The sequence below is a fragment of the Pleurodeles waltl genome, chromosome 12 (genome assembly GCF_031143425.1).
Source record: "Pleurodeles waltl isolate 20211129_DDA chromosome 12, aPleWal1.hap1.20221129, whole genome shotgun sequence".
Classification (NCBI taxonomy): domain Eukaryota; kingdom Metazoa; phylum Chordata; class Amphibia; order Caudata; family Salamandridae; genus Pleurodeles; species Pleurodeles waltl.
The window spans coordinates 705,609,475-705,623,321 of record NC_090451.1 but is presented as its reverse complement, the minus strand read 5'-3'; the positions used below and the strand labels follow the sequence as shown (position 1 = coordinate 705,623,321).

The 13,847-nt window shown below is 49.9% G+C and overlaps 1 protein-coding gene across 2 annotated transcripts; it reads left to right on the top strand.

Moving 5' to 3' along the window:
• Nucleotides 1-6,974: 6,974 nt before the first annotated feature.
• On the top strand, nt 6,975-13,240 carry LOC138266922 (profilin-2-like). Of its 2 annotated transcripts, XM_069215679.1 has the most exons (3): nt 7,164-7,515; nt 11,301-11,493; nt 12,901-13,240. In XM_069215679.1, exons 1-3 carry the CDS (start codon nt 7,390-7,392, stop codon nt 12,996-12,998), a joined length of 417 nt encoding a protein of 138 aa, XP_069071780.1. In that variant the 5' UTR covers nt 7,164-7,389; the 3' UTR covers nt 12,999-13,240. The 2 variants fall into 2 exon arrangements, with proteins under 2 accessions (XP_069071779.1, XP_069071780.1); XM_069215678.1 differs by lacking the exon at nt 11,301-11,493 and having other exon boundaries at nt 6,975-7,515.
• The last annotated feature ends 607 nt before the right edge of the window (nt 13,241-13,847 follow it).

The following is a 13,847-nucleotide window of genomic DNA, read 5'->3' as shown; positions in this document are numbered from 1 at the left end:
ACAATGACATCTACAGCCCGAGAACTTGGCTCCGAAGTCCAATAGGAAGAATGTCATCTGGATAAGCAAACCCCGAAAGTATATGGTCTGGAAGTACGCAACCACCAGAACTGAGAACACCTACAACTATCTAAAGTGAAGCCCTCTTTAGACTTTGGAGAAATGGAGAGTCTGGAAAAACTTCTGAAAATAACATATAGCATAAGCAAATGTTCTAAACAAGTCCCTTTCCAGACATCAGTCAAACAGTTTTACTCTGAATTCTTAAAGCTCAAAATGACCTGTTTGAAGCCTTAAGAAGCCAGGAGGAGCCAAGTGCCCAAAAAAGCTGAGATGCATATAAATTCATGATGAATTAATGTTGTACTTATATAGTGCACTGCCACTCTCAATAGAGCATCCTGGTCCTTTGCTAGGAAAATGACAGGGTTTCCTATGTGACCATGTGTAAAAAGCAATAGGGATGTTAACTAGGTTGAATGAGAGACAGACAGAATGCATCTGAAGCCAAAAAGAGCCAGGATTTAGGGGCTTTTTTGAATTTTTATTTGGTGTCGGTGAACCGGAGAGAGTTAGGTAATAGGTTCCAGGCTTTAGCCCCTAGCATCATGAAGGATCTTCCTCCTCTGGTTGTAAGTCTATAAGAAGGGGGCCTTAGAGGGTTGGTGTCAGAGGATCTCAACAATCTTTGTGTCTTATCTTGATCAACCACTAGAAGGAGCAGCAGCACTTGAAAGCATGGAAGGCCCCCCAATGTCACCTAAAAAAAAGAACACAAGAAACTTCTGGGAACTGGTCAGATGGGGCGATGAGGGCCCTACAAAAAATCTTGAAAGGTGTATTAGCTTGACTGTATGGACAAAGCACTTTTCTGGCCTCTGAAACTTTCATGCCCCCACCCCCCTGAAAGATGATAGGTATAATGCTAAACACAGATGACTATTATAACAAGAACCCGACCATGACTTCAGTCAAACATACCACCTGAAAGGCTACCCCCAAGTTCACAGAAGAAGTTTATAAGGCAATATTCACATAAAAACTATGAAAATGCCAGTCCCAGCAGAATTCCATCATATCTCTACCAGTGTAAACCATCAATCTGGAACTCTGTCTTGACTACAGCATGCAGCGTGATTTGGGAACACGAGGAGTCTCAAAATTCCTGGAGATCTGCTGTTATTGTCCCACTCTAAAAAAAGGGCTTTGCAATGATCTTACAAATTATCACTTAATTTCCCTGTTGGATGGAGCTGAAAATGTTTTAGTAAATTGCTCTTCACCCGCATAGAGACCTAGTCTGAAGAGAGAAAGATCCTCACACATCTTCAGGCTGGCTTCAGGAAAGGTCCTGTGTAGCAGGTGGCGGTGTTATGTGGTATGACTGGGGAGTCTTACCATGTAATACTAGCACGTTACCCGGAAGTGGATTCAAGGTTCACACCAGTAAACCTTAGCTCAGTCCTGGTGGTGGGACAAAGAGGGGTCAGGCTACTCAGAGGAACATGTGCAAAGCATCACACAACATCAACATGGGCAATAAGTAAATGACACGACTCAAAAGATATCCAACACCAATTTAGAAAAATAATGCAGATTTTTTTTTAGTAATGTAGACATCAAAACAAGCTTTTTAAGTTACACACAATGGGAGTTATGATTTGTTAAAGCGTTGGGAATTAGAGTATTTCTATTCGTCAAATGGCTCCCATTGAAATCAATGGGGAAAATCTTAGTGTGCAATCGGTCACTTCTAAGGTGAGCTCCAGGGATCCTACTTGGAGTTAAGGTCTTGCGGGTCCCTAGATCAAGTCTCAACAGTCTGTTTTTAATTACTGTGCCCACAGGATCCTGGTACAGAGGTGCTGTGGCTGTCCTTGGAACTGACGGGTTCCACAGGTGCTGTCAAAATGCAGCACTTGACAAAAGCACACTATGGGGTGGACTCACACTCTACCCTTGGAAAGTAGAGGCCTTTGGGGCTCCAGGACTTGGATTGCACAGTCGTAACTTTGCCACCACGTCCTGCAGCTCCCGGTGAAAGGGTGGCCTTTCAACTGGCAATCATGGGGCTGGTCGTGCCAAAGTTGCTATGCTGCTCCTCTCGAACTCGCCTCCTTCAGGATGCAGGATCTCAGGAGCGCGGCCGTTGCAGATGTCGAACTCTGTGCTGGGAACTACTTTGGAGGCAGTGATGTCTGAGAAGCCGTCAGTTGCCGGGCTGGCGACAGACAAACCTTGGCAGCGGCAAAAGTAGTCCACGGGTACATCGGTGGCTGGAGGTCGACCGAAACAGGCTAGTTGCTCGAAACTTGTTGAGACCCTCACTGCCACTCCTGAGGTGCAAGTCACCGATCTTCTTTGGGCTCACTCAGAGGGATTCAGTTTCAGTAGTAGTTTCCTCAAGACACATAAATATCCTCTCTTTGCACAACAGCTGAGTCCTAGGTCCTATTGTCGGTGACAATGTCTTCTTTGTGCTTATTCTCGGTTGCAAGTCAGAACTGGGGTCAGGTGTCAGACGAGCCCCTTAAATCTTAGATTTAGGAGGCATTAAGGATATGAGAGACAGTGGCCAATGAGCTGCTGATCCCTGTGGCTAGTCCGCCCCTGCAGTGATGACTTCCTGCTGTGGAAGTACTTCACTTTTTTACATAGAATCCACCGGCTGCTCAGACCTCCTAGCGCACACTAAAAGTGCGGCTAGTCTTTTGGGGGTGTACGCCTACTACATAGATAATGTTCCCGCCTGTCAACCTGGACAGGGCGGGAAGGGCTCTAACTTCAAGTAGGGGACAAGGATCTACTCATCAAGGCTGGTGAAAGCCTTTACGGCTCACCGCCTTGATTACTATCACACCCGCCATCCTGAAAGGGAGGAGGTGTGACTTCCTTCCTGCTCAGGCCCCTCCGTCCTGGCAAAGTGTTAGCACAACCAGCAGGAGGGCAGACTGTTTTTTGTGGTGTAAGATAGCTCTGGAGAGCCTGCCAAAGCAAGAGAATGCTGGCATTTTGGTGGGCATCCTCTAAGGATGCCACTAGGGTACATGCTAGTTAATCCTGGGCACGATAATTGTGCTCAGGGTTAAAAAGCATAGTGTTTGATACAAAACACAGGGGAAATCGGCCAGGTCACCATGGAGCTAAACATCTGGGGTTTGCCCGGGTGCCAGTTCATGTTATCCTATGGGCCGCCGGTTATTCGTGCCAGTATTTCATTTCAAATGCTATCACGGGATCATATATGCTCATGCAAATATGTCCACATTCATAATACAGTGCACCCTGCCTTCTGGCCTATAGGAGGCTTGCCTTAAGGGCGGCTGACCTGTGCTATGGGAAGTAAGGGGGAATCTGCCTGCAGTTGCTGTGGGCAGATTCAAACTTGAGCAGACAAGCTGCTTGTGCAGACTCACATGGCAGGCTTCATTTTTACTTGGGTCACACAGGGTGGCACCATCAGTGCTGCAGCCCTGCTGACCCCTTTACCGTCCCCTGGGTACCACTAGTACCATTTACTAGGGTCTTACAGGGGTGGTAAAGTCCTTGCCAATTGGGTTTAAAACATAGTGTTGTAATTTAAGGGAGAGAGCACTGGTTATGTGGTCTGGTTAGCAGGCCTCAGTACACTTTCATGTAAAAAGCAACAGCATGCAGCAGCAAAAAAGTGGGGGGTGACCATCCAAAAAGAGGACTTTTGAACATGATGATACCGTTGACCAAGCAACACAACTGCATTTTATATGTTCCAAATACCTCTCTATAAATAAATCATCATTGTATATGGTCTTCAAAGTCCTGAAGGGAGCATTTGACTCAGTTGGCAGAACACTGCTATAGCTCATGCTAAAAAAGCAAGAGCTTTTGAAAAAAAAAAACAGTTCCCTGAAGCTGCTTCACAAAGGAAATACCCCTAAAGTGAGACATAGGGCATGCACACCTGACTGAAATCAACACTGGCTTTGGACAAAGCTGCGTGCTTGTAGCCATCGTGTTCAGTCTCGTCATAAATGTCGTGAAAAAACAGCTACTGGTCCTGAATTTGGGTGTACGAGCAACAGCTAGCAACAAAATAAGTATCTTACTTTTTCTGATGATGCTGTCTTATTGGCTGTAACTGAGATATAGTTTCACCAGTTACTTAAATGTTTTGAAAACTATTGTAATTTAAAAAAAACTAATTATTAACACCAAAAAAACGAACTTCACTTAACTCAAAGACTAACCTGAAGAAAGCATTTGAAATACAAGGTTCTGTGCTGTATCAAGTTCACTGAAATGACTTTCCGGAGATTCAACTGGATGATAAACTGTCCACGGATGGGCAGACTGCAAACAGCAAAAGCATCCTGAGCCACTACGCTGGGACAGTCATACACTTTTCTAGAAGATGTAGCTGAGGACTGATGGAGCCAGCCCTACAGGCATATAAAACGAAAGCCTTGGCTGGTAGAACCTATGGGACTGCACTGTGGGGGCTCAGGAACGTACCAATGATACAGAAAACGTAGAATCTATTTTTATAGCGATTATTATGTCATCGTGGAATCCTGAAAGCTGCATTAAGGGTTAAGGTGGGCATGTGCAAAGGTAAAGCCTTAATTGCCCGAAAATATGTACTGTATTGGGTTCACCTGTGAACTAATCCAAGGATGGGAGTTTTTCTAAGACCATGCTCGCTATATGGCCAAGCAAACTGCATTCTAAATGTCCTTGGCTTAATCGGATTGCCAACATCCCCACTGAAATATGCTGTGCTGTACCTTGGATCAAGCCTGAGCTAATGAATAAATCCAGCCTGCAGGTTATCAAAAAACAATATTTGTCCCACTTCCAGATGAATCATACCACACAAGGAGGTAAACTATTAACACACATTTTAAGAATCAAGACCGGGTCCTCCAATGAAACATATTTGGATCAGATAATTCCGGAAGCAAAAAGGCTGTTGTATTTGAAAATCGGATTAGGAGCATTGCAAGTTTTGGCCTACACCAAAATACAGGTCTAATCTTAAAGTGTGTTCAGGCCTGTGTAGTTGCATGTAGGACGTGAGGAAACCAAACATGCCAACAGTTTTAAAGTGGGAGTTGTTGAAAAAATAAGGAAATATATTTTCACCATTGGCTTATACTGAACCAGGGGCAATTTTAGGTGGAGCCACCTAGAATAACACATTGTTTTTGCCTCCACAATCAAGGCTACTTGTCAGATTCAGGTCTGTTGCATGTTTGGGAAACTTCTTTGTTTCATGCTCTTATGCAATTAATCATTGCAGGCAAGAAGTGTACGTTTGTCCACTCTGTATAATTCAAAAAATTAGACGCAGAAAGGAGGCATTGCTTTTATGCTACCATCAGTGGCGGCTCACTAAGGGCAAAAAGGCCAGGGAGGCACGCAGGGGTTCGGGGGGGACAAATAAAAAATAAATTTATAAATTTATAGAAAAAGAAAAGAAACGTACCCTTCCTGCTGCGCTCCGCTCCTCTGCTTCGTTGCTGGCTGCAAAGAGGCACAGGCTCCCAGCCTGCCCTGCGCCAATCTCGACGCTGCTCAGCAGCGCCGGGATTGGCTGGGAGCGCCCAGCCAAGGGTGCTCCCAGACAGACTGGGAGCATGTGCAAGCTGTCTCCAGCCCAGCAACTGTGTTGCTGGCTTGGAGAGCCCAGTGTGCATGTATGTTTGGCCGGCCCGAGACGGCCAGCCAAACATACATGCGCAGTGAGGGGGAGTACACTCGTCACCCCCGTGGCACCGCCCCTTTAACTGAAAAACGACAATAAACATAGTTTATTATCGTTTTTCAGTAAAAGGTTTGCAGCTACCGCTTGTGTGTGTTTGTGTGTGTGGGGGTGATGCTCCTCCGCCTAAATAGAGGAGCCGCCCCTGGCTACCAGACAGACGAAAAAGCTACTTTTTTCGCTGGAAGCTTTGTATATTTGGCAGTATGGAAGGGCACTACAACTGACCCTCCTAAATCTTTAAGACATGCTCAGTCACTTGCCTTATAGGGCCTTCTGACATTTTAACAGACCCGATCCAGGCAGGAGAATTGCAATTTTTAATGCAAAAAATTGCTTTATTTTATCCGTTTCCCCACCTGCTTCGACAGAAATGAATGGGGAGATAGATTATGCAGATTTTTTTTTTAAATCTCCCAATTTTCTATGCTAAAATGTTGCCATGTATTAGCCTTTGCCACAATAATTAAGGCATTTCTTAGTTTCCTAAAAGTGGCATGTATATACTATAATTTGCACGAGATCATTAATTGTACATTAAATGCAAAATACTTTTTGTTTTATATGAATTAGTTTTAATAGTATGTCCTTTTTAAGGTGAAACAAAAAATCGCATTTTAATAAGTAACTTGTGTGCAAATTTTGCATTAGAAGGGAAACTGCTCCTCGAAAATTAGGAAACTTGATCAACAAACTGCAAACAAAAAGCATTAAGGGCCAGATATAGCAAAGGGTTTTTCCCATTCTGTGTCAATTGGAAAATGTGTTTGTACATATGGCCCTAAATGCTTTTCTTAGTTTGCAAGACAGAAAAAAGCAATTAACTTCCCCCATACCACCCATCTCCCGAGAAGTAGTATAACTGCGGAGCAGAAAGTTTAGGGAAGTTTTATGAGCCACACCTAAGTATTCTTCCGCCGGAAGATAGAAAACATTTCATTCAAGGGAATGTGAAAACTCGTCGTTTTTGGAATGTGTGCCAGATAAAAAAGTAATGTTCTGATATAATTTTAATGTCACGAACATTAAAAGTTGTGTTTTTTAATAATCCGATTGGTTTTGATAAAAAAAAATAGTCCTTCCTTTAAGGAAGTGGCGGCACACGCCCAGCGCGGAGGGATCCGCCTTCCCTTTCATGCTTTCCCGCTAGCAGAACTTATGTTCTTCAGCGCCAAAAGCAGGGTTCGTCATCACGCCTGTCACGACCCGCCTCGGCGTGTTTTTTTGCACTTCCGGGATCGAGCACTGCATGGGACGCTGCGGGTGGGCGGCCCTCTTTGAGTCAGGCGAGACGTCGCGGATCCGCTTGCCTGTCAGCTCGTCGAAGCGTTACCTGACCCCAAGATGTCCGCCCAGCGCGGGACGCCCCGCTGCCGGCGCGAGGGAACGTCAGCCCCGACCACGCCCCCTCCGCCCTTTCTTTAAGAGGCTCCGGCGGTTCCTGTCGCTCGCGCCACTTGCTTCTGAAGGTTCGGGCTCGCGCGGGGCGGAAGGCAGGCAGCAAGCACGTCAAGCAAGGCGGCCGCGGACCGTGGGTGCGCGCGCAGCAGGCAGGCAAGAGCGGCACGAGGCGCAGAGCTCCGCAGTGCAGCCACTGGACCCCCGTGCACCCCCGGCGGCAGCAGCAGTAGCACCCACACTCCCCGAGGATGAGCGGGTGGCAGGGCTACATCACCAGCCTGCAGGACGCCAACTGCCGGGAGGCGGCCATCGTGGGCTACAACCCCTACTCCGTCTGGGCCTGCACCCCCGAAAGCACGGTCGGCAAGATTACGGTGAGCTGGGGGGGGGGCTGGAACGCAATGTGGGGGTTCGTGGGGGCGCTGGGGGTTCTGCAGCTGGGACGTAATGTGGGGGTTCACGAAGGGGCGGGGAGGTGGGATCTGCAGCTGGAATTCAATTTGGGGGTGCTGTGGCCTAGCTAGCTTATTCTAAATGGGGGGGGTTCAGGGCGGGTGGGGTGTCTGTGCAGCTGGACTTGCACGTGGGGGATCGCGGGGGTGCAGGGGTCTTGCGTTACTCCTGTAGGGGTGGGGCCCACAGCCATGTGGGTTATGTGCCTGACCCGCACCCAGGTGGGGTGTCTGGGCCCTCCACACACTGAGGGGTGCAAGTTCCGTCTCCTGGGGTGCACAGCCCGTGGGGTGCTGTCACGTGCGTGGGTGCGCCTCCCTCGGAGTGCTGCTCCGGGTGCCCCTGGGGCGGGGGAGGGGTGTTGGCAGCCATGTGCATACCGGGTAGATCTGGGGGTGCTGAGGTGCCCAGAAGGTGGGGGTGTTAACTAACCTGCCGCACCCTCCTCTGTAGCGCCCTGAGGCCTCCAGGGGTGACTTGGCCCATGTTCACATGGGCTGGGGGGGGTCGTCTGCTGTTCACCCGCCCCCGGGCTTGGAAGAATGCTCTGGGTCTATAACATAGTGTAGCCTGCTCCCCGGGCTCTTTTGGGGGGTCCTGAGGGCGGCAGTGTCAGCGGGATCCTGCTGGGGTTGGTGCTGCCCTCGGACGTGGCCCCCTCTGGGCCTCGGGTGTGCCCGCTCTGGGCTGGATACATTGTTTCCTCCCCCACCGCGGGATTGTTCTGCCAGGATCCGCGGTGCTACATTGTTGCGCTGCGCCTGGATCACTTTGTTGCTCTTGCAGTTCAGTCCCGGGCCCTGCTGGGGTCTGTCTGCTGCTGTCGGCCCCACCCTCGGCCCACTCCCGGGACACTCCCCACGGCAGCGACCCTGAGGCTGCAGTACCGCCTCGCCCCGCCGGGAGGAGCCCTCTCAGCGGCCACCAGAGGGCGCTAGAGCCACGAAGTGTGGGGGCTGAGGATGCAGCCGGGGCCTTGGCCGCCAGGTGGCGCAGTGCGACGGCTCCTGCAGCCTGGGGGGGTCACCAGACCCCCGAACTAGCGTGATGGGGGCACCCGGCACTGCCTAAGATCACACATGGATGTGGCCTCTTGGGATGGACCATGCGTCTTCCTTGGCCCATACAGCCTAGGACCAGAGCCGAGACCGGCTTTGAAGCTCTTCCTGCTGGATGCAGGCTCCACAGTTGTGCCCCTCGCCCGCAGTGATCACTTTGGTCCAGTTGCTCAAGTTGAGGTGCTTCGAAGCCACATGTGCGACTGGTCTCCCCCTCAGCAAATAATGCTTGGGGGTTTTATCCCGCGTCTGCAGCGGAGTCTCTAGGTACACTGAGCAGCTCAGCTCATCCTGTTACTGATAGTGAACAGAGAGCTGGATAGCGCGCACCACTTGTAGCGCCAAGAAACTCCCGACTGACAGTGCGCCTTTCAGGTGCATAGTTAACAGAAGCACTCACTGATCCAAGGCTTCGCAGATCGTACACAGGCGTCTGCGCCTCTAGGCACTGTCTCGGTCATGGGTCCTCCTTTGGAGGTGCCTAGAAGTATTTGGGTGCTCCACTGAGCAGACACTTCTAAAGCTGTAGTGTGCTAATGATGCAAGTTCTGGTTCTCATGGATCGGCCATGCCGCTGGATATTGCAGCATATTCTACCCTCCTGCAATCAGTCAGTGGCCTTGGGTGGTCCTCGTGGAAGGAACCCACGGCGCATTGCCTTATGGCTGCGTCAAGACTAGATCAGTACGTTTATTTGCAATCTCTAATGCTTTCCATCCTTCAGATCCTGGCTCTTTTTGATCCAGGGCACTTTATACCGTCGGGCTCCTAGAAGTCTGCAGCTTGCTGTCTTCGCGGCACTCTCGGATCTTAAACTGGCCCCTGACATCCGGTGCACAGAAGCTGCTTTCTAACTGGCGCCTGGGCCGATAGGCAGTCTGGGAGCAGAGAAGCCGGTCTCGGTCACCTTCCTCGGCTGAATGTCTGGACTATGTAAAAGCACTTTACACCCGTTAATGTACCGGTATTACTGGTGCGGGGGCCTCTCGAAAGCAGCCTGGGGGCTCTTACCAAGACAGGGGAACAATCCTGGTCACTGCAGTACTCTGCTGCTGCAAAGGAAACTTCACACGTGACCAGGTGAACCGCCCACTCCAGGCAGAGGCCTTAGGAATGTGCCTCGCAGTACGAGCCTGTGCTCCAGGCGCTGTGCGTGACCAGTCAGGAGCCAGGAATGTCTGCAGAGATGAGGGTAGGTGTTGACTACAGGCTACCTCCTGGATCTTCCCTCGAGGGTGGTGGATTTCCTAGTCCTTGGTAATTACTTTGTTGGCTCGGGTGCAGAGGTTGTACTCGGTCTGTTCAAACACCAGTCCTTTCACTGCACGCTATATGGTGGTCGCACATCTTAAGATGAGGGCCCAATTTGATCTGAGGCACTAACTTATTAAAAACAAAAGGCCCGAGCTAGCATCGGGCCTAAACATTAGGCCGTTAAGTGCTTCATAGACCACCTTGTGGGTTTACCCTCTTCACCCGTTGGTATATTGCCGGTCACACTAGTGCCCACTCACTACAGGTTGCAGCGTGGTGCAGTGGGCAGCCCACGTCATTCATTTCCAACTTATGAGATGGCATTCTCCCCTTCCACGAGCTGCCCGTCTGCGCACAAGCCATCTCTCCCTTCAGTGTTTAGGCTTAACTTGCCAGAGGGTTTTTTTAATACCTAATTTTCCATCGAGCCTTAATGTTTGAAGATTAACAAGGCCCCAGCGGTTCTCCCAGGAGCATTTTAGACACCTTAACCCGTTGCCTTGAATGCCACACCATGTGGCTTCATGGCACTGACCCGCTGCTCGACATTTTGGATTTGTGGCTGGTACCTTAGCTCCCTGCCTGGCCACTGCGCGCTCTGCGGTTGCTTATTTAGCCGTCAGTGAGTCCTGGATGAGGCACTTGGAGGCCTGTACCGGAAGTGATGCAGGTGACTTGATAGCTCCCAGCAGGAGATACGGTATCCTTCATGTGCGCGGCTGCAACTCGCGTCTTATAGCAGTTTATGCCAGGCAGCCCCGTGGTGGGTGCAAAGGGTCCAGCCTCACTGCTAGGTGCTCCTGCCCGCCTAAGCCCGTCCAGGTTCCTTTAGTCTAATCTGCAGACTCGCCACGGGTTTTCAGACGTGTCCCTGAAGGGTGCTTTCTTTGCCCCCAGGAGGCGCCGGACTGTCTAGGAAAGTGCTCCGCTCTCTCCGCATGGGTCCTCCAAGCATCTTTTCTGGCCTGTGGGCCAACTCTTGGTGTACCACCTTTGGCCGTTTTAGGGCCTTGAAGGCTTTTGCCCCGTTTCAGTGCTTAACGGACAGCACCTTATGTATGGGTGCACCTCGAGTCTTCCTTCGCAGCGCTACACTGAACACAAACCATTAATGCAGGTGAGGGTGAGGTGAGGGGTTGGTACAGGGAAGCCTCAGGCCACTACTGTTCACTTGGAGGCTTCATTAATGTGTGCTTCACCACTGGGGATAACTTGTAGATGCCGGGCCTCTAACAGCGCTGGGGACCTGGGGAACCCCATCCCCTGGGATGATGCTTTGGCACATGTCCTGCGCACGGCTCTGCCGCTTGTCTGGTCCCCAATGTGTCGTGACCCTGATTTCCACACAGTGCTGGTCTTTCGGTCTAAAGATGCTGACCCTTCTCTCCCTTCAGGCTGCGGAGGTTGCGACATTAACGGCGAAGGAACGCAGTGGGATGTTCATTAACGGGGTCACAGTTGGGGGCCAGAAGTGCTCTCTCATCAGGGACAACTCCGAGGTACCGGACGACTACGTGATGGACCTGAAGACCAAGAGCACTGGCGGGGACCCCACAGTCAACATCGCAATAGGCAGGACATGCACAGGTGAGGGCCCGAGAGGCTGGCGTGAGGGTATGATGTTTGGGGTGCCCAGGATATGTTTGAGGGTGGGGGTGCTCAGGGTCTGGGCGTGCAGTGGATGGTGGCTGGTTGGGGCCAGTGGTCTGTGGTATCTGAAGGTGGGGTCTCCAGTCAGCTGTCCGGACGAGGGCACGCTGTAAGCTTGTGATTGATCCCAAGGACCTGGTGCTCGACTTGATACCTCATGAATTTCTGCCTAAAGAGCCATGCACTGTTGGAAGTTCTCTGACTCGCCCTTGACGGTGAACTTAACTAGAATTCACCCTTTCACACCTGCAGGTGGACTCACCCTAGTGGGGTAGGTGTAAATTATAAAATGGGTCTGAATTAAACCATCTGTACCAAAACTCCTTGCTGCCAGTGGGACATGTGAAATCCAGTCTTGGTTGAGAAGGCATTAGTCCAGCCTCCTCCTCTGACTCTAAAGCTGCCCTGCTGCTGTGGGAGGCTTGCCAGTCCGGGTGACACCATAGGTACCACTGTTCAACCAGGCACATATGCAATTGAATCTTCAGTGATTCAGGTCTGTACTGTGCAGTTAAATGCTTCTCTGCCGCTCCCTGTTATGTTAATCATGGGTTCATGCAGCGTTCGTCAACATGCAAAGGCTGAGAATTTTGCAGAAGGGAACTTGCATTTTGATCCTAATCCCAGACTTTGCTGCTGTAAGATTACATAACTGCAAAGTGTTAAGGTTTGAAGTTGAGAACATTGCTGTGGGTGGGGTGATTGAAACGTAAAGCTTGTTCCCTGATCTAATTTCATTGCAGACCATGAGTTTGCCTGGTCTGTGCCATAGTTCATTGGTTGCTTTTTCTGCTGTTGCCGTAATGTTGGAGGGCTGGGGTAAAATTAAAGGTTGACCGACCAGTCACCTGGAAGCTTATCCAGTATTTCCCCTCTTCTTAGCCTCCAGGTCCGGCCTGCCTAGGTCTGCCACAGCACTGATGGCCTTGCCTTATTTTAATGTGTGGCTTTATCAAGTGGGTAGTGATAAGAAGGCTGGCTTATGTCAGCAGGTGGGTCAAAACTACATGAATGAGAGGTGCATCGCTCCTGCTTGCACCTGAAACAGCCATGTGCTGCTGGTCCTGCGTGTGAGATGTACATCTGCATTGGCCTCCTAGAAAGTGGGCTCTGGTAATCCCACCTCTGCACAACCCGCTGAGGCCCCAGTGCTCTTAGTCTAGCTCTGAATATAGTTGGCTGCAGTTCCAGAGCTTTGGGTCTGGTACCATCTTGGCTCCCAATAGACCAGTCTGTGTAGGAGATTGTTGGCTGAATGTCTCTGAAGTGCTCTGCTGTGTTAATCAGCTGGCCTGAGGTCCAGGTTCCTCTGTCTGACTGTGTCTACTTTTCTTTTCTTTTCAGCATTGGTGATTTGTATGGGTGAGGTTGGAACACATGGTGGGAAACTGAACGACAAAGCTCACAACATGACAAAGTATCTCCGAGGAATGAACCTCTGAAGCTCCCCGGATCCCCACTGCGGTACTACTGATGTCACTGGTGAACGAATGGCAAATGCCAGCCCCCGGATAGAGACTGGAATCGTTCCCCGCTTACCTTCACAATCATGGGTTTCTGGCCCAGCCTTCCCCCTACTCCACCAAACAACCACTCTCTGAATCCCCTTTGCTGCCAATGTTCTGGTTTCAGATTTAAAGGGTCAATTTGTATTGAAATATGAGAATTAAACTCTTCTATACAATGTTTGTGTCTTTTTAGTGTTCTGGCTGGATGGCACTGGTTTGGGGCCCCTGCCTATGCTTCTAAGCTGGGTCCACTGCGTCCTTTGTGTATGCAGCTCCCGTGCACCCTTTCCTGACTGTTACATATCTGTAACCCATCTTTGTGCAAGATGTGGTGTTGCTGCGTCCTTGGCATCTCTGGAGGCTGGTACAGATGCTTGCTTCAGTTTTGGCTGGATTTATAACTTCAGAACACGTGTGTTTTTTTTTTTTTTTTTTTTTTTTTTTTTTTTTTCTTTTCCTTCCCTCTGGCTTCTATAGCTGAGATGGTCCAGGGTCTGGGTTGGTAGTTTTCTCACTCTTATGTCGTGCATCACCAGAGACTGTTTCCTTGAGCAGTTTTAATCAAATGAGCCTATGGACTCCTTATGGTAAAGAGTCGTGGCTCAGCATGGATCAATTTGATATAAAATTGCACATGTGGCCAGCACAGCCTGTCAAGTAGTGCCCCCCAAAACATGGCGAGGTTATGTTGCAGTAAATGGGGCATCATTCATCTTCTGTGTACAAGTCCAGAAGTTCCAATCTGTTTATGCATGCAGACCTTGGATTGGGGGTCCCACACTG

What these genes read in the sequence shown, in the direction of transcription:
- LOC138266922 (XM_069215678.1), top strand. Translation starts at nt 6,990, where the DNA reads ATGGGACGCTGCGGGTGGGCGGCCCTCTTTGAGTCAGGCGAGACGTCG. An exon ending in GCACGGTCGGCAAGATTACG is followed by an intron (nt 7,516 to 12,900) that starts GTGAGCTGGGGG and finishes TTTTCTTTTCAG; the next exon opens with CATTGGTGATTTGTATGGGT.